Source organism: Drosophila ficusphila, unplaced genomic scaffold (assembly GCF_018152265.1).
Source record: "Drosophila ficusphila isolate 14025-0441.05 unplaced genomic scaffold, ASM1815226v1 contig_414, whole genome shotgun sequence".
NCBI classification, from domain to species: Eukaryota; Metazoa; Arthropoda; class Insecta; order Diptera; family Drosophilidae; genus Drosophila; species Drosophila ficusphila.
Genome location: NW_025064328.1, coordinates 9,197,267 through 9,217,173, shown reverse-complemented (window position 1 = coordinate 9,217,173; position 19,907 = coordinate 9,197,267). Strand labels below are relative to the sequence as shown.

The following is a 19,907-nucleotide window of genomic DNA, read 5'->3' as shown; positions in this document are numbered from 1 at the left end:
TCCATTTTCCACCCATTTTCACTCCCACCCCCAGCGAGCAAATGGCATATGGATTTCCGTTGTCCGTTCGTGCCTTATCTTGTTGCCATTGGCAATGTCTGTCTGATGTGATAATCCGCAGGAATTAATAAATAAACCATTAACAAATAAACTAGAGTTAAGCCCCTGCACACAGCATTGCATTGTGAGTGGGTGGTGGGTGGTTGGGTGGCTTTTCGGTGGAAGGTGGTCGGTGGTCGGTGGACGGTGGAAGGCAATGTGCGTGCCGCTGGGAGACCCTTATCAAGGACTCACCAACAGTCAGGCAGGTCCAACCCCGACTTGACTTTCTGCAAACATCAGCAAACAAAGGCGGAAGGCTCAGTCCAGCACCTCACTCTTTGGCTTTTTCCTTGGACAGTGGGTTAGAAACCAATAAATATATCATAAAACTAAATAAAAGGAGTTTTAAGATGTTATTTAATATTAATACAGTCGATGCAAATAATTTATTAATTTAACAAGCACTTAAAGCCATAAGTAGCAGCAAAAAAAGGTATTTCCTTTATTTTCCCTGAATTAACGCTTGCCAAAATATATTGATAAATATTATATTGCCACTTAGTTGAGTTAAAAATAGATTGAACATCTTTTATATTGCGAAACCATTCAGCTGGTGACTGTTTATTTTAATTCCCAACCAAAGGTCAATGCTTTGGCAATAAATTTCCTTCGAAGGCGTGCCTCTCTCAAAAAAAAAAAAGGAAAACAAAATGCAAATGGCACTTGTGCGTGCGTCGCCAGAAATTTCAGTCAATTAAATGAAAATAAATGAATAATTGATAGTTTTCATGGCTCTCTGCGTACTCCACCTTGAACTAAACCTTGGTCAAGTGAAATTTTCGGGGGAAGGGAACTCACAGCCAGTGGAAGAATGTCGTTTGAATATTTAAAACTGTTAGACGCTTTCGGCGTTCGATTGCCAGACCCAGGACATCAGGACATCACGGTGGACTTTGGGGAGGGGGGAGGGGGAAAGGGGGCGTGGCGGGTACTGCTCCTGACCGGAGCCACAATGACGTTAATGACAGTGACGAGCGGTTGTTTGCCTCAGTTCTCGGCCAAACATTCAGCGCAGGCAAACAAACAAACAAACAAACAAATGCACGCACGTACTCCAGGCGACACACACTCACTTGCACACACACACACACACACACACTCGCACACTCACTCATAAAAAACAATCAAAATGCAAAACGGAACCAGGCAGACGACACTCCGTGGGGAGAGTGTCCGTGTGTGTGTCTACACTGGGAGAAACTTTGCTCCAGAGAGTGCTGTATTTCGTACAACTTAGAAAGGGATAGGTTTTATGCTATGAATTTCGGGTTTTTTAATGGTAAAATAAAACCAAAAATTTTATTCAATTAAAATACTTAAAATGGAGGAATCAGTTTTGTGTGGAATATTTTAGTTATTGTTTATAAATCAAAAAGTATGCTAATTATCATTAAATTGATCGCAATCGAAGCGAACATTAAAAGACATTTAAAAGCGCTTTTTGAAGAAATCCACAGCAATTAACCCTTTTTGTTTTAATAAAGTTACACTTTCAATTTTGCCACATTTCTCAGACAAAGTTACGATGCTTGGGCTTGTATTCATTGCTAACTTTTCGTAAACTCAGCATAGGTATAATATAAGTCCCCTTAAATAATTGTAGTTCCTAGCTATTTTTACAAAAGAATTTTTTCCCAATGTAGCTGCGTGAGGCTTGCACCAGGAGGATCAACGACAAACACAAATGGCTCCTGATTGCAGGCAGGAAGCAACAGCTAAGGGGATATGGCCGTGTGGATCTGAACGCAAGGGAAGGGGAGAGGGGGGAGGGGAGAGGGGAAAGGAGGGTTCTACGTCTGTCTGGCTATGCGACTAGAATTCAACATTTTGCCGCCATTAAAATCAAATTGCACTTTCGTGCAGCACACAGGCCAGGACACCAGGATACTAAGCCAGATTCAGGAGGAAGTGCCAAGTGGGCGGAGGGGGAGTGGCGGTGGTAATGTCGAACAGGCGGAGGTCACGAGCCGCGTCAACGTTTTTGGCAATTTCAGCAAAATATTCCTCTCGTTCCTCAGCAGTTCCATTGCTTTTTTTATGATTAATAAAAGCAAATGTAAATAGTCGCAAATAAATGGCAGCTAAACGAAATGAAAGCAAGCGTTGCACGGCGACCTTCAGGAGTTTGGTGGTGGTGGTGCTCGTGGTGGTGCAGGTGGTTGCAGTGGGTGAATGGGAGATTGGATGGGAAAGAAACTCCTCCGCATTGCCCCTCCACCCCAGAAACTTTCGCTTAATTTCTATTAGCATTGCTGTCGCTTCATTTTCATTGCTGCGGCACGCTCCGCAGGTTGCTGAGGTTACCCAAAAGGGGCAGATGGGGTTGCAAACTTCGCGAGGGTGGAAAAGTGGGAGGGGATGGGTGAAACGATGACTGGTGGTCGAGGGAATGCAACTGTCTGCCGGGCTTGATTGTTTGTATTTCTCATGGCACTCGATGTCAGTCAAAATCGCTTCGTTTTCCCACACTCTCATACCCGAAACTCCCGAAACTTCAAACAGTCAAACTTCCATTTCTCGAACAAACAGATGTCACAGGGATGTGTTTTTATGTTTTCATTTCCAAGAATGTTGTTATTGCATTTGCAAGATATTATGGGGTGGATCATACGTGGCAACAAGACGGAATTGTTATTCCCAATATTTCATTAGTTGCCTTTTGAAAGTATTTAATACAATACGCATTTCTTAGCCAATTTTCCGTTTAGAATCTCATTCCATGAATTTGGCTAATTCCAAAAATGTCTCCAAGAAGTTTAAAGACTTGCAGAGAAAAGTCTGTAAAGTTTAACCATTAAACGCTATTGCCACACAATTCTGTGAGAGTTGCCAAAAATTCAACTTAGGGAACTCCGACTGTAAACCCATTCCATGGGTGAAACCCCCAAAAAGTATGCACCACCCACCCAGAAAACCAGAGAACCCACCCACTTTGTAGCGCTGTTTGTTTTACAACGTTTTTAACTTGTTTGCAAGGATTAGGTAAGCAACTCAAACAAGGACGAGGGACCAGGACCTCGCCAGGATGCAATGCGAACTCATAAAAATAGACAAAGACAGAGCCTGCCAATTTTCAGCAGCAAAATGATGGGGGAGGGGAAGGGGGAGGGGAAAGGTAGAGACTTTCCCCCATACTGCGTTGCCACAGACTGATTTCCATTCAGCAACCGTTGCCAACATTAAATGCATCGAATTACATTTTCTATTAACCAACTTTAAGGGGGGAATTTGTTTGGGATCGTGTGGCTACTTTGTGTGTGGAAACAGGGGGAGGGAAGAGGGGGGAAAGAGAGGAAAAAGGGGGGTAAAGAGGGTTGAGGGGGGAAGTTATGTTGTAGCAGCCCTGAGCGAATGTTGCTCGTTTGTTTGCTGCTTGTTTTACAATTCGCTTTTTTAACGCTTTCGCGCTGTGATTCCTTCGTCCTGCCAGCGGGTCCCTGACATTGTTGTGCGGCGCCTTGAACCTTTTGCAGTCCTTGCTCCCAGTAAAGACTCCCCTTTACCCCCCATCTCCCCCCTTTCCCCGCCCCTCTAACCGCCGCCTGCTAACCCGTCTTGATTGCACAAGTTTTTGTACTGCGCTTTGGCTAAGAAGCCGCTGGCTGCACGCCGTTTAGAGCTGCTCCTCCTCCAACTCCTCCTCCTCCTTTCCCTTCTTTTCCGGCTTTAAGTTATGAAAACTTTTGTCCCTGTTTTTTCCCGCCTGCTTGGCTTTTCTTCCTGCTGCGCTGCTGCTGCTGCTGTGGCGGTTTTCCCTGCTCTCCTCTGCTTGGCTTTTTCCACGTATTTGGTTCCTCTTTAAGCGCACATTAATCAAAGTTTTTCGTTGGGCTTAGTCGAAGTTTGAGGGCATTTATAAGGCAATTGTGGAGCTCGTTTCGTTGGCCACGACAGGTGTGTGGGTGCCGGCTTCTTGGCCTTTCCTTGACGGCTGCATTGGACATTGAAGCCATATGGCATTAGGGCCAAACATTCAGCAGCACGCCGAGAAAATGGGGGCATTGAACGGCAGGCCACAATACATAAAGGATGGTAGTTTTTCTACCTCAATGTAAATAAAGTGGGGAGCCTTTTCAGTTCAATTTAAATCAGTTTCGGAATCTTAAAGACCCCATAAGCATCACAGCTTGAGTAGGTAAACTTCCTTTCATTTTGATTAGTAAGTTTTTGTTTTAGATTTTTAGAGCTTACAGCATCTTATAAATAAAATAAAAGAAATTAGAACACATTTTTATTTTAAGACAGTCTTGAACACTTACGGCTCATAAAAAATAGATTAAATTTATTATTCTGCAAGTAAACTTATTGGCAGCTTTGTATTTTATTTACCATAAAATCCGTAAGGCTTTCTTTAAAGTAAACAATCTTTCTTTAATGCAGAGTGCAAAGTCATAAACTTGAAAATGTTGCTTATGGTTTTATTCATGAACCATTATTTACTATATACAATTAAAATTAATGGAATGCACACAACTTTTAAGGGTAAAAACTATGTAATGATTTAAATCTGTTCAATGTATTTTCATAATTAAATCCCGACTTTTGCCACAGTGCAGCTGGACTAACCTGTCAAACAAAAGTCTCCGAAAATTCCTGAAAACTTTCCCGTCCTCCCCCTCCCCCCTCTAAAACTGACCGCAGTCCTGGCCTTCAGCTCCTGTTCCCCCTCCCCCCTCGCCACTCCTCAAACTCCTATTTATGTTCCCGAGCAGAGCTCGAAAGTCAAACAGCAGGGACAGTGGGGGAAAGTAAGCTGCAAGACATTCGAAAGAGCCGACTGTCTGAAGGTTACCGCACACTCACACAATGCCTAATTGTCTTTGGGCTCGACTATGTCTGGCCGACTGGCCCCTCCCACCATTCCCTACCCGCCCCCTCAGGGCCTGTCTGAGTGACTTATGTCTGGCTTTAGAGAACTTTTTTGCAGCATACAATGTTGCATTGCAAATTGAAACACGCGACGCAGCGCGATGCAAAAAAAAAAAAAAAAAAAAAGAAATCAAAAAAAGAAAAAAAAAGAAGAGAAGAATTTCCCAGACACACACACACACACACACACACACAACTACGGGCATATGCATAAATAATAATGCACGAGCGTACTTTAAGTGCAGGCGTCTGCTAGGCTCAAAGCTCAGATTCTCAGTCATTTTCCCAGATCCCTTTTCCTGCCCTTCCCCTCCTTTCCTTTCCCTCGGAAAACCCTTCACTCGTCTAGCCGTCTGCCCTCGCTTTGGGCTGTCCAGTTTTTCCAGGAGTTGGAGGTTGGGTGGCATTGTATGCACTTCAGCTCGAAAGTGTCTGCTGCATTTACCCTTGAAAATGTTGCCGCTGCAGACTCCGCTTCACATTGCACATTGCACGTTGCACGTTGCACATCCGTCCGTCCGTCAGTTCGTCGCAAATGAGTTCAATACACTTGGCATAAACACAAACATTACTGGGAAATCCACTCATCGCGCGGGAATTTCCGCACTGCGCCTGCGCCGTTTTCCCAACTAATAATGCTCTCCGAATTTTCCGCTCTTTTCAGGCTTTTCCGAACTTGAACGAAACGAGACGAGACGAGCGGACTCGAGACGAGCCTGTTTATTTAACACACTTCCTCGCTGCGAAAGCCTTCAGTTCGTGTCTGCTGCTCGCGAAGTGCGCGCCACAGTGAACAGTTAAACCGGAAACGGAAACAGAACCGAAAACGATAACGGAGACGAGTTCGCAATCGTGAACGGAAGCGGAAGCTAAGGAACATGTGTGTGTGACGGGACGATCGCTGCTCCCCGAAACAAAACAAAAACAAAATATATCGCATAGATAAATGCCGCTCAATGCCAAGTAAAAGATTGCTCAATCAGTGAACTAGTGAACAAGTGGTCAAGCAAGTGATTGAAGCTGCTTCCCGAAAGCAAACAAATACTATAGAATAAACTTTGGCTAGGCATCATGTGTGCCACGGGGAACCGCCGGCTAAGCAGCCTCAGTGCTCTGCTCCTCGTCCTTGTGGCCCAAGCCGTCCACGTGGAGTTCGCCCGGGCGGATTATGAGAACACCTGGAATTTATACTACGAGCCGCCCTGCTGCACGGGCTCGGCTGCTGGCCACCACCTGCGCCACCACAAAGGTAAGTCCCATCCAGTTAGTCAGCTCCGTGTCCACCCGCCGCATTTCATTCCCCGCACTCAGCCAACTGAGGTAAGTGAGTGGCCAAGGAGAACCGACTAATTTGTGGCCGGATTAGGGGTCTTATGCAGCAACTAAATTCAGTTTGACTAACACAGTCGCTGCACTGAGGGAAAAGTAGCTTACAATGCCAGTTAATATTCCAGATTTATCTTAATAAATTTTTGTATAAGAAAGCCAATTTAAATTCTAGGTTTTATATAGATATCTCTTGATATCTTTATCAAAAATGCCTTAGAAGCTACATGTTTCTTAAGATAATATTGTGGAAAAGTCAGTCTGTTTAACAAAATCATTCATTGACTTGTTGTCTTTCCTAAAAATATATTCCAACATTTTGTAGTTATCTAAGAAAAAAATCTGTAATAAATTTTGACGAAAAAAAAGGAAAGGATATTTACCCTAGTTTGCTTTGCATACTTCACTCCACGTAATTTAAGAAAATATATTTGAAATTCCAATTTGTGTTTCTTAGAACCCTTTGCCCCGGGATATTTTTTCCTGCTTCCCTAACGAACAAGAATGCGATACATCAACTTTTTAAAGAGACTCCTAACTTTAACGAAATGCCTTTAAACCGTTGCTTAGCCAAAAGAAATAAGATATTTTTCCCTAGTGTCTCTGCATGGGGAAATGCGAAATACAAATAGAATGGCTTAAACGTTTGCCTCACTTTGTTCGGCCTCGAATTCCCGGCCAGCTAAGCTCCGCCGAACAAAACTATTCACAACAATGCGATGAGGGCCAGGATCGAAGTTTGGGAAATAAGTCAACAGCTTACATAGCCGCGAATGCCAAGAAGCCCAAATAGATGATGATTGTGTGTGTGTTTGGCTGTGTGTGTGTCTGTGTATTTGGGGGTTTCCCTTTTTATGGCCAAAAGGAATAATTTTCACTTTAAGCGGATTTGCCACCCACATCTCCTTTTCGTTCTCCATCTCATTCTCATTGCCATTCCCATTCTCCTTTTCTTGATTTGCCATTTCGCTCCACTTCCGTCGGCGACGTCTGTTATCCTTTTTCACCCGGCTCCCTGGCCATTTGGCACCCAGAACTCGTTCGCATTGCTATTGTTTTGCCATTGTTTTATTTCATCGGCAAGACATTTCTCTTCCGCATTGTGTGAAGTCGATAGGGAGCTCCAAAGGGGTTTCCAAAGGGAAGAGTGCGGATCGTGGAACTTATAGACTCATTCGCGCGCAGCAGCCTGTGCTTCCTTGTACTTTACTTTTCCGCCGGAGCTCGACTAAAATTAAAAACTTTTGCCCGACTGCACGGTCTTCGCTTTTTTGTTGTTTGTTCAGCGGCAGGACCTCTTACCACCTCCCCCTTTTCACCCCTTTTGCAGCATCCCCATCTTGACCGTCACTTCCGCCACTTAAGATGTGTTTTATTTTAGCCAAGCTCTCTCTCTGTTTTTCTTTTTTCCCTCTTGTTTTTCTTTTTCTTTTTTTTTTGCCCCAACTATTAGTGTTTAATTAGTTTTCAAGTGGACTTTTTATGGACTGAAAGCCGGGCTTAGCCCAACACAGATTCCCGTTTTACTGAGCTGTCACTGAATAATTAAAACTCATTTCGCATATCGGATGAATGTGAGTAAGTAATCCGCTTTAACCAACAAAGTGCGGGAATTACTATCCGCCGCTGGAGTGGAAAACTTTTTAATGCTCATGAGAAATTATGACTAGCACGGGCTATTATGTGTGAAAATGCGGCTTTGTTTAGCTTTTTTTTTGCTCTTATTTTTATTTGCATAAACAATTTGGGCTTACGCAGAAGATTCTCCTCTTTGTTACTCTTTACAATTACTGCAATCTGGGGAGGGATTTCCCGGCCGCAGAAATGTAAACAGAAACGAGTTTTAAGCGCTCAAACTTTCCGGCGACCCGAAAAGCAAAAAGAAGGAGGATTTTCAACTTCATAAAGGTTTTCTGCCAGACACCAAAGTAAGCAACAAAAATCAGGGAAAAAAAACGAAGGGAAAAAGGAAGAAAATCGAGGCGAAAAGCGTTGGGATAGCATATCAGATGTTTGCGTTGTTAATTAAAGAAAAACAAGCAAGAGTTTAATGGCGAATATTAGCGCCCCCCGCTGAAAGTGACCTCCAGAAAGCCCCAGTCGCAACCTCAATATCCACCTGGCTTTTGGTCCAAACTGCGGACATTGCGTAAATAGAAACAGCGAAAAAGGGGTGCAAAGGCACAAACACAACATTACGAACACATACACACACATACACACACAAAAAAAGGAAAACTTGGCTCCTTATTTCCCTCACGCACGCAAAGCCGAAAAACAACGCAAAAAACAGGGAAAAGCGGGAAAAAACAGGAAAATGGCTGGGGGTGCCGTAAAGCAGGAAAATGAAAACTGCTCACAAATGTTCATTCCTCTCGTAAACTTAAAGAATTTCGAGCATTTAGCGCTGGCAGCCAACAAAAGTTTGTTGTTTCACCCTGTTCTTCTTTTCTATGTTTTTTTGGTTTTTCTCGTATTTGTTGGTTTTTTTTTTTTTGGAGAAAACGAGGAAAGTTTTACGTTCGACCAGCAGGTGGAAGTACTTTGAGCTGTGGGCAGCCATCGTCGGCTAAATTAGCCAACCCAGCTCAGCAATTAAGCAGCAATTTTCAGCTGTAAACGCCGAAGGGAGGAGCGAAACTTTTCGGCAGGATTCCTTAGCAGGCATTTCATAAGTCCATCAGCAAATGCACACAATTGAAGTCAAGTCAAAGGTACAATTGCCGAAAGCCGAAAACAGAAAACCGAACGAAAAGCACACACGCAAGCACAATCAATGTGCCACCGACAGGGCGTATACGCAATTTTCGGGGGAATGGGAGGATGTGGTTTTCGGGGCGGAATTTAAGAAAATCAATACGGGCTGCGCTCGCTTTCATGTGTGTGTGTGTGTGTGTTGGTGTGGTTGTAACATTAATGGCAGGCCTGGCAGATTCACCTGAATGTTTTTGGGGCCAAAATCCAAAGCCGACTAAGCCATAATTTACAATCGCATTGACCTGGTTTTCCGGGCCAGGGATCGGATTCATTAGCCTGTAACTGTAACTGAAACTGGAACTGTAGCTGCAGCTCCAAGTGCCATAATTCAGTTCGCATCGCCGCAAGTACAAATGCTTGTTTGACACACAGAGTGTGTAATTTATCTTAATGCAAAAAGCAGAGGCGTAGCGACGACCTTCCCAAGGATCAGATACAAGGGTACAGGGATACAGATATAGAGCCACCACGCTACAGATATAAATACACTTACACTCGAGCTGCGGTTACACAAAGCCAGACAACGAGTGTGTGGGAGTGTGTGTGTATATCGACACCTCCAAGGATCCAAGGTTCTGCAACCGCAGAAGAGAGGCGAAAAGGAAGGACGCCTCCTCACGTTTCTCGTTTCAAAGCCACTCGCATTTCGGCTCAAGTTAATGACGACAAATTAATTAAACCAGAAATGTCTGCGCCACTAAATTTGATTATAAAAGTTTACGTTTTCCATTCCAATTTCCCTCCGACGCTGAGTGAGTGTGTGGCCTGCGCCATAAATTCGTTAACATAATGATGCTTTAGTCGTACGCATTAACCCCAAAAAAACGACTGGCATTAAAACTTTGGTCTTTCAACTTTTCTTCGGGTTCGTTCGAATGACAATGGCAACTTGTTTATAGTTTTGGCTTAACAACTTACGGCAAGCCTATTAAAATTAATTTCGTTTTATGTTAATGCCGAGTTTATTCAATTTATTTAAAACACATGTCGCTTGATTTAATTAACTTTACATGACCGCTGCGGCTTTTGTTGCAGGAGGCAGCGGCAACATCAGCAGCACGCATGTTGCTCCTGTGACCGATGTTGCTGTTGCAACTGCAACTGCTGCTGCTGCTGACACATGATGGGGAAAAGCCCGATGGCCATAACACCGGACCTGACAATATTACGCCGCTTTTGTTGTCAGCCGTGTGTTTTTAATTAAACACTTTTAACATTAAAATAAAGCGCAACGGAGCTTAAACAGCGTATAATTATAAAAAGTTTAAAGGCGATATCAGCAATATATAAACACATATTAACTAATACATATGTGTTCAATATTATAATAATAATATAATAAATACAAATATTATATATTGAAGAAGGAGCATTGTAATAGAATATGTTCAAAAGAATATTCTATTTATATTTATTCAGCAAATAATTATTAAGAGTTTAAAGAAAGTAAAAATATCAATCTATACAAGATGTACCTATGATTTACCTAATTTTAACACCATATAAGTAATTTTAAAGATGTGTTCGATAGATGTTGCTCAGGGAAATGGAGACTCCTGAATCCCTGAGCAACATCTATCGAACACATCTTTAAAATTACTTATATGGTGTTTGTGAAAAGGCAAGCGACAACAAAGTTAAAGCTGCATATAATAATTATGAGTTTCATGGAAGCAAAATCAGCAATCCATACCAGAATCATGATTTACCTAATATGAGTTGTTCAACGCTCCTGCTTTGTTATTCCAAAGATGTTATTGTAGAGATATGTTCAATAGAAACTTGTATTTGCGGAAGGATTCCTGATTCCCCTTTGAATTTTCCCATTATGCTCCTCAACAAGTAGAGCCTTCACTCATTAGTTTTGCCCATTACAAACACATTCGAAACTCCGTTCCATTCCAGAACATCATAAACATAAATAATCATTAGGGCTAGACATAAATGGCAAACTTTGATCTTCAGGAAGGTATAGCACTTAACGTTCGGCCACTCCCCCCCATCCGCCATATACTTCCGTTACGCACTGTACACAAACACACTCGGACACCTCTCGGTGCACTTATTTACACTCGATTTCAATTATCTGCTCGTACTCGTATTTAGACACACCAACCGACCGCAAGGAAATGAACAACCGAAATATGCTCGTTCATTAGGAGAAAAGGGGATGATGTCCGTCAGAAATAATTCGTTGTGAAATATATTAAAGTTATGGCCTGACCCCGGCACACATGGTGATGGTGGTGGCTTCGACTTCCCCCTTTTCATGGAATTAATTTGGGGAGTAGCGTGAAATTGGGGGAAGTCCCGTCGCACGATTCGTCTGTTCCGGATTTTTACAGTGGACACCGAACTATTTTGACCGAAAGCATACGGCAGCCAAAGTTTGGGGGACTGGATGGTTGGGCGGGTTTTTCCCGGGGGTTGCTGGCCAGCATATTGCAAAAGTTAAATTGGTTTATTGTCCATTTTTATGACACAGAAAAACTTTGTGCCATGCCGAATAATTGCATTAAGTGCAGCCTTTCTCCCTTTTTCGGACTCGTGTTGCATAGGAATTGTCTGATTTAAACGGATGTATCGCAGCTTTTTTGCATGATACATATGTGTGCGATTGGATATTCCGGATGGAATGCCGGAGAGGGGTGCAAAATTAACACATCATTTAATCGAAGCACAATGGAAAGCGATAACAAAGCAATCAGACGGATGGAGTTCCCTTCGACGAAAAGGGAGTGGAGTGGGTGAAAACCCATTTCTAATTAATGCCCAGATAGCACAGCGTGTCCATGTGTTTGTGTTTGAAAATTGTGCTCACAATGAAACGCCTACGAAGTGGCAGAGAGAAGGAGTCGGAAAAAGGGGAAAAATAAAAGGGAAGCGAATCGATTGACCCGTTTTCCCCTACTGATACTTCCAACTCAAGGTTCCGTATCCGAAGTTGGATCCGGAGCACTCAATAACAGTCTTTAAGCGGGACTCTCCGCTTCGTCCGTGTGTGCAGTCATTTATAATAAATAATAAACCTGAAACAAAAGACTCACCCACACACACACACACATATACACACACACATGCAGAAAACAGGAGACAAAGGAAAGTTATGGCCAAACAACTTCTTCATATGGATATTCAATATTTATTACGCATACGCCGTGTGTGCCACTGTGGCCTCCTGCAGTCACGCTAACCGAAATCAATGCGAGAAAATATTCACTTCATTTGTATGTGACTCTGGAAAAATGGAAGTTGGGAGAGGGAAACGGAAAAAGGAGAGACAAAGTATTTATGATAAACAAATACTTTTCACTTTTCCCTGAGACTCGACTTGAAATTTAAATGGTAACCGCAATGACAACGCCAGGAATACATATCATATATGTATTATTCGTATGCGTATAACTTCTTTTCACAGTACGTGAAATTAATTTATGGCTTTTGGGCAGGTGTCATTTGAAATGAAATAATTAAATATAAAAGCGGTTTCATAAAGATTGCAACACTTTTGTTATCAAATGTATGATGAAATGTAAAGTAACCCAAAAGTCTTCCACTATTTTAATTATTCTTTAAAGAAATACTGATCTAAAATTAGTTCTGTATTCTTTTTAAAGTTTGATTAAGACTTTGGTTCTGAAAATTTACAAACCATCTTGCTGCAAATCAAATGTGCGCACCATCCGTGGGCTAAAATTCAAAGCGCCTTAATGTCCCGCCACGCACTGTTCGCTTATAAGGGCCGTCACATATAATCGTATAAAGTCATTTCCATGAAAAATGAACTTTCCCTTTGCGGTGAGAAGAGGTGTGTTTACGAGGGGACGCCATTCGATGGCACCGCGCCTTGTTTGCCCGAGCAAATGTGGCTTAATAGCAAAATATAAATCTCAACTCAGCCCGTGGAAATTTTGCATTCGCATTGCGAGTATTTCAATTGTTACGCAGAAATTATGCGTGGAGCATAAAACCGCACACGGAGCGCAGATGGCGAAAAGGACATGGACTGGGTGCCTGAATGGGTGGTGGAGTGGGTGGCTGACATTAAATTGCAATAGCGCACAAAAGTATGCAATAAAATTTGGCTAATGCGTACAACAAGCAGACTGTCTGTGGCTGTGGGTGGGTTTGGGTGTGTGTGTGTGTAAGTGTGGGTGTAGTGGTCTGGTTGCGGGTGTGCGCAAATATTAGTCATGCCAGGGCACAAACACAAACCCCCAACACACACACACACACTTACAAACACACACGTGCATACATTGCCATTTCGAATTGCACATAAAACCGCCAATTTAAAAATGAAAACTGCCGGCCAGGCTGTCATGAGATGAGGGGGATGATGAGGGGTGAAGGGGGAGGTTTTTCCGAGGGGAGGGTGAAAACTTCAGTCTGCCGCATAATTCACTTTTTTCTTGTTGTTTTTGTTGTTCCTGGTTTTGTAACCGCTCAATTGCTGCCTTCTACCTTTTTTGGCGCAAAGCCCGAGCAAAAGTGAAATTTAGCGGCTACAATTACCGTGCAATTTTTGGCCCAAAAATTTGCTTCGGGGGTGCTCGGTTTTTCAAGGGGAAGCGGCGGGCTTTCTGCGCTGTGCAATTTGCCACACTTTCGAATTAGGGAGAAAGTTCCGGGGAAGCGGGGGGGTGCGAAGGTAGGTAGAATTTAAAATTCCCCACCATAAATAAGTGCTGAGGTGTTGCCCGATTTTCCTCCCAGGGGGTGGATTCCACCGGCTGTCTACTGCCTTCTGTCTTTGCCCGCCAGCTGTCTACGGTCAACTGCAACCTTGCCACTCTATTCACCCAACCACCCACTCGTCCAACCACCACCACCACCACCCCCTCGCCTCGTCTAACTCTCTAATTTATGCACCCTTCTGCAAAAGGCAACAGCACAACCTGCTGCGTTGCATGTGCTCCCCACGGAGTTGCCTTTATACGATTTTTTAGTGCTACACGAGTTTTATAGAAGAAGCTTTTATTTTTTCTGGTTTACCCAATTGAGGTGAAACGGAAATGAGCTGCCGGAAACGGCAAACCTACACACACACACACACACACACACATACAACCGGAGATACAAACCTAACTACGTACATTCGTACAGGAGGCATAGTTGCGGATTAAGGCGGCAAGGTGCTGTCCTGTAATTTGAAACAATTTAGGCCACGCGTCGTCAGAGAAATGCGTCCGAATGCTCCACCATTCATTCTCCCCTCTTTTTCCATGAAAAAGTGGGTGGCTAAAGGAAGCTGTGAGCGATTGCTTAAAGGCAGTTCTTAAAGTTGTGTTCAACAGAGAGAAAAAATAATGAACAGAACTAATACAATACGGTTGCTTTCACTTCTGCTAATCTTTCAACACTTTTCTATAATATATAATCTGTATATTATTAACTGTATATTTATAAGAAATCCCCATTGCATCATGAGCTTTATTTGTAGTTTTTAAATGTTGAGTATTTGTTCTCCATAAACAAATAAATATTGATAAATACCCTTACACACTCATATGTATTGTTCTATTTTAAACTACACAATGGCTTGTACCAATCTAAGTGTTATTGTTATTATTTAATCGTTTTGCGATATGCGTCACTCGGCCATTAAAATCGAATGCCAGCCCATTTCAGAGATATTTTTTTCGCTCTGTGGAAATGTGTGTCGCACGCACTTTGGTTGGCGTCTGGTCGAGGTGCAAAGTTATGCGCATACGGAACGCAAAAGGCTCAAAGGATACTTCACTTCGTCCTTAACACTCCTCGACATGTGCGTGCTGCAAGGCGTTAGCACAATTTCTGTTTTTTTCCCTTTTTTTCCTTTTTTTTCCTTTTTTGCCAGGTGCAGGCAGTCGTCTTTGACGCAAAGTAAAGAACAGTGGGCCAAAGTTAAAGTTGCCCTTTGTCACGAAATAGATACTCCTTTGTCCGGCCTTCAAGGCGTGTCAACCAAAGAAGAAATGCCTCAAAGCGAAGGCAAACGTGTTGAAAATTAAGAAAATAGCAGGCAACCAGCCGAAAAAATCCCCAAGCCCACAAACCCAAACGAAAGCCCAAACCGAAAAGCAAATGCCGCTGCCAATCAACGTCGAGGCCAGTTGCTGTTGCCAGTTGCTTCCATTTTTGGCCAGAGAATTCTGCTGACTAAGGATCCGTGAGAGGGGAAAACACTCGGAAGCAGGAGGACTGACACTGTTGACACAAAAGGTGTATTCTGGAAATAAGCATATTATTATGTCCTTTGTGCGGCGAAGGCGACAAAAACCCACAACATAAACAGAGACACTGGCCCAAATCTAATGAGTAAATGAGGAGCTGGGAGGAGGGAGCAGGGTGCGATGGGCAGGGCAAACAGTCAAATGATTTATGTGTATTAAGGACACGAAGACGGGACATAAAAACTTAAATAATATCTGGGATAAAGAAGGAGCAGGAGCCTTTGGCCCACCTTGCGTGCCGCATGGCTTCTTGTTTGTCTTTTATGATGATTATTTTTCAACATTTTTACGATTTATACGACGGCAGCAGCAGGGCAGTAGTTCGTTCGTTTGTTCGCCGGAGCGGGTCGAATGCAATTATAGTGCACGCACGGACACCGAACACAATAAAACGATCGTTAAGGGGAATCAGGCTCCTATATATCAAGCCAACGGACCAACTGTCTCGCTTGCAAAAGGACCGACCATCCACGTCTGTCTAATTAGACGAGAGTTGCTCCGTTCCCCTTTTTCCTTCCCCTTTCCATCTCATGTCTCCGTTATGTGGGTAATTAAACTTACAACTTAGTGCCATTGTATCTGTGTGTGTGTGTGTGTGTGTGTGTAGAGTATCCACTTTGTATTTGTGTTGCCGCCAGGAGGTTCACTCCTTTCGAATCTCCCCGGCCATCCAGCCAACCATCATTATGCCGCACACAGGCACGCTGAAAGTTTTCGGCAAGGAGTCCTGGATTTATGGCAGCTACCCACTGTAACTGCCACCTTGGCGTTCTTGCCCCACCTAAGCCACCTGCACCACCTGCACCACCTGCCCCACCATCTCGCACCTGAGCTACCCGAACATAATTCTTGCCGCATAATTGCAGCATTAACAGGGTTAATGGCGCCACAGCCACTGTCTTGGCATGTTTTTACGAAAATGTTGCTTATTATGATGAGCAAATGTGTTATAAACAATAACATAAAGTGGGGCAGGACACACTGAAGGGCTAAGAAGGATACTCCGCACTCTGTGTGCGGCAAAGTTTCAACTGCATCTGCATTCGTTCAACTAATTAGCAAAACTTTCGCGTGTACTTAGTAAAGAGTATAGACTTCCGAGAAGTAAAGAGGGTAAATACTATAAATATGAGAAGGAAAACAAAGAAAACCCTTTAAGAATTCCCAATTAAGAACCATTACTGCATATCTCTATAGTTTCTGTACGTACTCGTATAACCCTTTAAGAGTTCCCAACTAAAATACAACCATTACTGCACATTTCTATAGTTGGTGTACATTTAACCCCTTAAGAATTTCCAATTAAAATAAAACCATCACATATCTTTATTTACAAACTGTACCAAAAAGAAATCCAGTTCCGTGTTCAGGTTTAGTTTTCTTTTCTTTCGCCACGTAATTAACATGCAGACAGGCACACACCCATCCTGCACCTTCGAACCCTGCGAGCCCACACACCACTCGCCCCCTTGGCACACCAGGGGTTAAGGCAACCATGTTGCAGTTATTAAGCTGAGATGGGAAAATAGTTCGGAGGGGGAAAGGCAGCAACCACCACGTCTCAATACGGACACAAAATGGCCAATAAAATGCATGCAATTTCCTACGTTTCGTAAACTTTTGACGCTGCATTAACATTTAAATGAGTTTATCAGTGCGTGAGGATCTGCCGCTGTTGGGGGAGTGGAAAGTAGTACAAATATTTATGTTGAGTCTCACGAGGGCTCTAAAAGGCCATCTGGCCCCCAGGCAAAGCCCGGGAAAACCCGGGACAACCCCAATGATTCAGACTGATTTATGTGTTTTTGAACTTTTTCCTCTGCGTAATTTAATTAATGGCCAGGGCAAGGGGTAGTTCCCCAGTTCATCCAGTAATCCTGAGGGGGAGTGGGAGTGCGAGGAGCAGTCACTTCATATCGCCAAAGTGTACCTGCGCCTAAGATTAATTAGCACTTGCAACGCACCGAAGGCGTCGAGGGAAGCCGACTTGTTTAGCAGCTGAAAACAAATTGCGGCCAATTGCGCAGCGAGTGGGTGAGTTGCCGAGTGAGTTGGCGGTTGAGTTCAGCCACCAAGTGGGTGAGTGGGTGAGTTACCTGCCAAGTAGGTGGGCAAGTGACTGATGGGCGGGGCCGCTGGGCGGTTGCCTTTGAGCTTTGGGGAAATCAAGGTAAAGTGCCGCTGCTCTGGTTGTTGTTTTCCGCTTTCCTTTTTTTTTTTCGCCACTCATGCAAACGTGGTTTTTCTTACCAATGTCACGTGGCCGCAGGGAATCGGCGGCGAGCAGCAGGGAAAGTGTTCTGGTTCCGCATTCACGGCCAGAGATATTCAGCTGGTAGTTCGCTTAGCCTTAGCCCGGTGACACACAGCCCCGGGGATAAGCCGGCAAAAATTTAGTACCCACCTTCCCCCCATTCGCTTTTAAAAAATTCAAATCACCTAAAAAATATGCAAGGGATTTTCCACCTCATCCCGCCACATAGTTAAAGCTTATCCACTGCACTTGCGGATACATATAAATGTAATAAAACACTGTGGAAAATAGTTTGCTTATTAAGAATGCACTTTTAAACTTATAACTACTAAATTTTACTAAGGATCTATAAATTTAAATTTATTCTTCATATAAATTCCATCGATAATAGTTTAATTTCTATTTGTGGTAAATATATTTATATAAATTCCATTTTAGTTTTACATAATGTTTGGTTTCAGTGTAAATAGATGTATGTGACTTGCATCTGTGCAATTGCTATGCACCCACTTTTGCCATCGTGTGGCTCTCACGTTTAGTTTTCATAAATTTTCGCCATAAATATTTATGCGGGCGCTTTGAAATATGTAAAACTGGTAATTGGAAAATTTTTATCAGGCTGCTGCTGGATAGTTTTGCCACGCACTCAACCCACGAATTTCTGGCGAGGGTCGTAGTTTCAGGTGGTGACCCCGACGTGGTTAGATATCGAATTCCAATTATGCGCTGTAATTAAAAACGCTTCAAAGCGCCGATCGCTTGATGAATTTCAGGGAAATGTTTTCCCACTCCAGCGCTTTTCCTCGGGTCTCCGCTCTCTCGCTTGCTAGTTTGCCCCATAAGCTTTCACCGCAAATACATGTGTCGTTACATTGAAATGGAAATGTAAAACTGGGAAATGCATTCCAAGTGGAAGGTGAAGAGGGATGGTGAGGAAACTCGGGCAGCAGTAAGTCAAGACGCGTATTTTTCAGCATATTAAGCAAGCCAAGAGGTTCAAATGCTCCTGGTGGTCTTCCTCCTGGTTTCATCTCCTTTTCCCCGCTTTTCCTCCCCTTTCCCCACTTTTCACTCCTTGCAGATCCTTTTGGGAGTTCGCTGGTTGTCTGGCTGGCTGTCAGACTACGTCGACTTCATCGTCTGCTTGACGTCTCATTTTTTCCCAGTTTCCCGAGTTTTCCGGCTCCTTTCGTTCGAGTACATATCCTTTTGGCCCTGCACGTTTTTTTTTCGGCTCTTCCTGCAGGGATGCAGGATTGCAGGACTCCAAAATGCAGCAGCCACTGTTGCTGACGCATGACGTAGGTGTCTAGACTTGCTAATGTTTCCTCTCGCGGCAGCCAGTTGCAACATGCAGCTTCCGATGGAGTCGTAAAACCCGTCCGCTGAATTATGTTGCCTCAATTTTTGACCAGCTCCGCAGATCGCAGGGATTTGCCTTTAAGAATTGTGGCTCGTTGAGTGCTTTAAGCTGGCTCCTCACTCCCTCTTCTCCGTTCGGAAGCCACTGACATAGTTCCCTTGTAAACCAACTTGTAATATATTCCCACGCCATTTCGTGTCGAGAGTGTGCAAGTAAACACACACATACACACACACAGGACCTATACAACCACAAATACTGTGTGCAGAGAATTGCACGTTTGTGTTTCTAGATTACAGCATTGTCTTGCTTTCCAGGACACTCGGAGCGGAGGACTCGCAGGAGCGTCCTGCAGAGCCTGCAGGGAACTCAAGTGCCGGTGCCAGCCATGTCTATGGCTTTATTTTTACTATACACTCCAGTGTCGTCTCACCGCGCTTTCTCCTCTCTCCTTTCTCCTCTCTCTTTGCTGCTTTCTCCTTGCGCTGCCCAATTTCTTTCTCTCTTTTTTACGGCCCTGCCATCATAAACTGGCATAAAGAAGGCCAAAACGAGGGGAAGAGCGCTGGTGGGAGACACACGGAATGAAACCAAAAGCGCAGCGCAGTAAAATGAAGTCTAAACTAAATCCCACATAAGGTACGAACGTGCTCGACACAAATGCCAGGTGCTTACACAGGCACACACACACCGGTACACACACCGCACACACACACACACTTCTGCATTACAGGCTGTTTGCCGTTTACCTTATTGGATTTTTACAGCACACACCGAAAAAAACTACAATAATGTTGGACTAATATGGGTTGTAACTCGGGTGGTAAGAGAATTTTTCAGCTTATTTTAGTTATCTGGCTGTAAATAATAGCTGATTTACTTAAATGTTCAAAATAATCTCTAAACACACAAAAATTTATTACTGTTGATAAATTGACAAGCCTTGATTTTAAATTACCAAAGCTTGATTTCAGAGAGCTGTCAGGAAACCATTGAAGAATTTGCATATCATATTCAAGTT

General features: G+C 43.4%; 1 protein-coding gene across 1 annotated transcript in view; it reads left to right on the top strand.

Moving 5' to 3' along the window:
- The window catches only part of LOC108090384 (semaphorin-2A), a 49,859-nt gene that overhangs the window by 8,345 nt on the left and 21,607 nt on the right, over positions 1-19,907 (top strand). The window contains exon 2 of the mRNA XM_017189032.2: positions 5,636-6,220. Within this exon, the coding sequence (XP_017044521.1) occupies positions 6,043-6,220 (178 nt within the window). The 5' untranslated portion in view covers positions 5,636-6,042. The remainder of the gene's footprint in view (positions 1-5,635; positions 6,221-19,907) is intronic.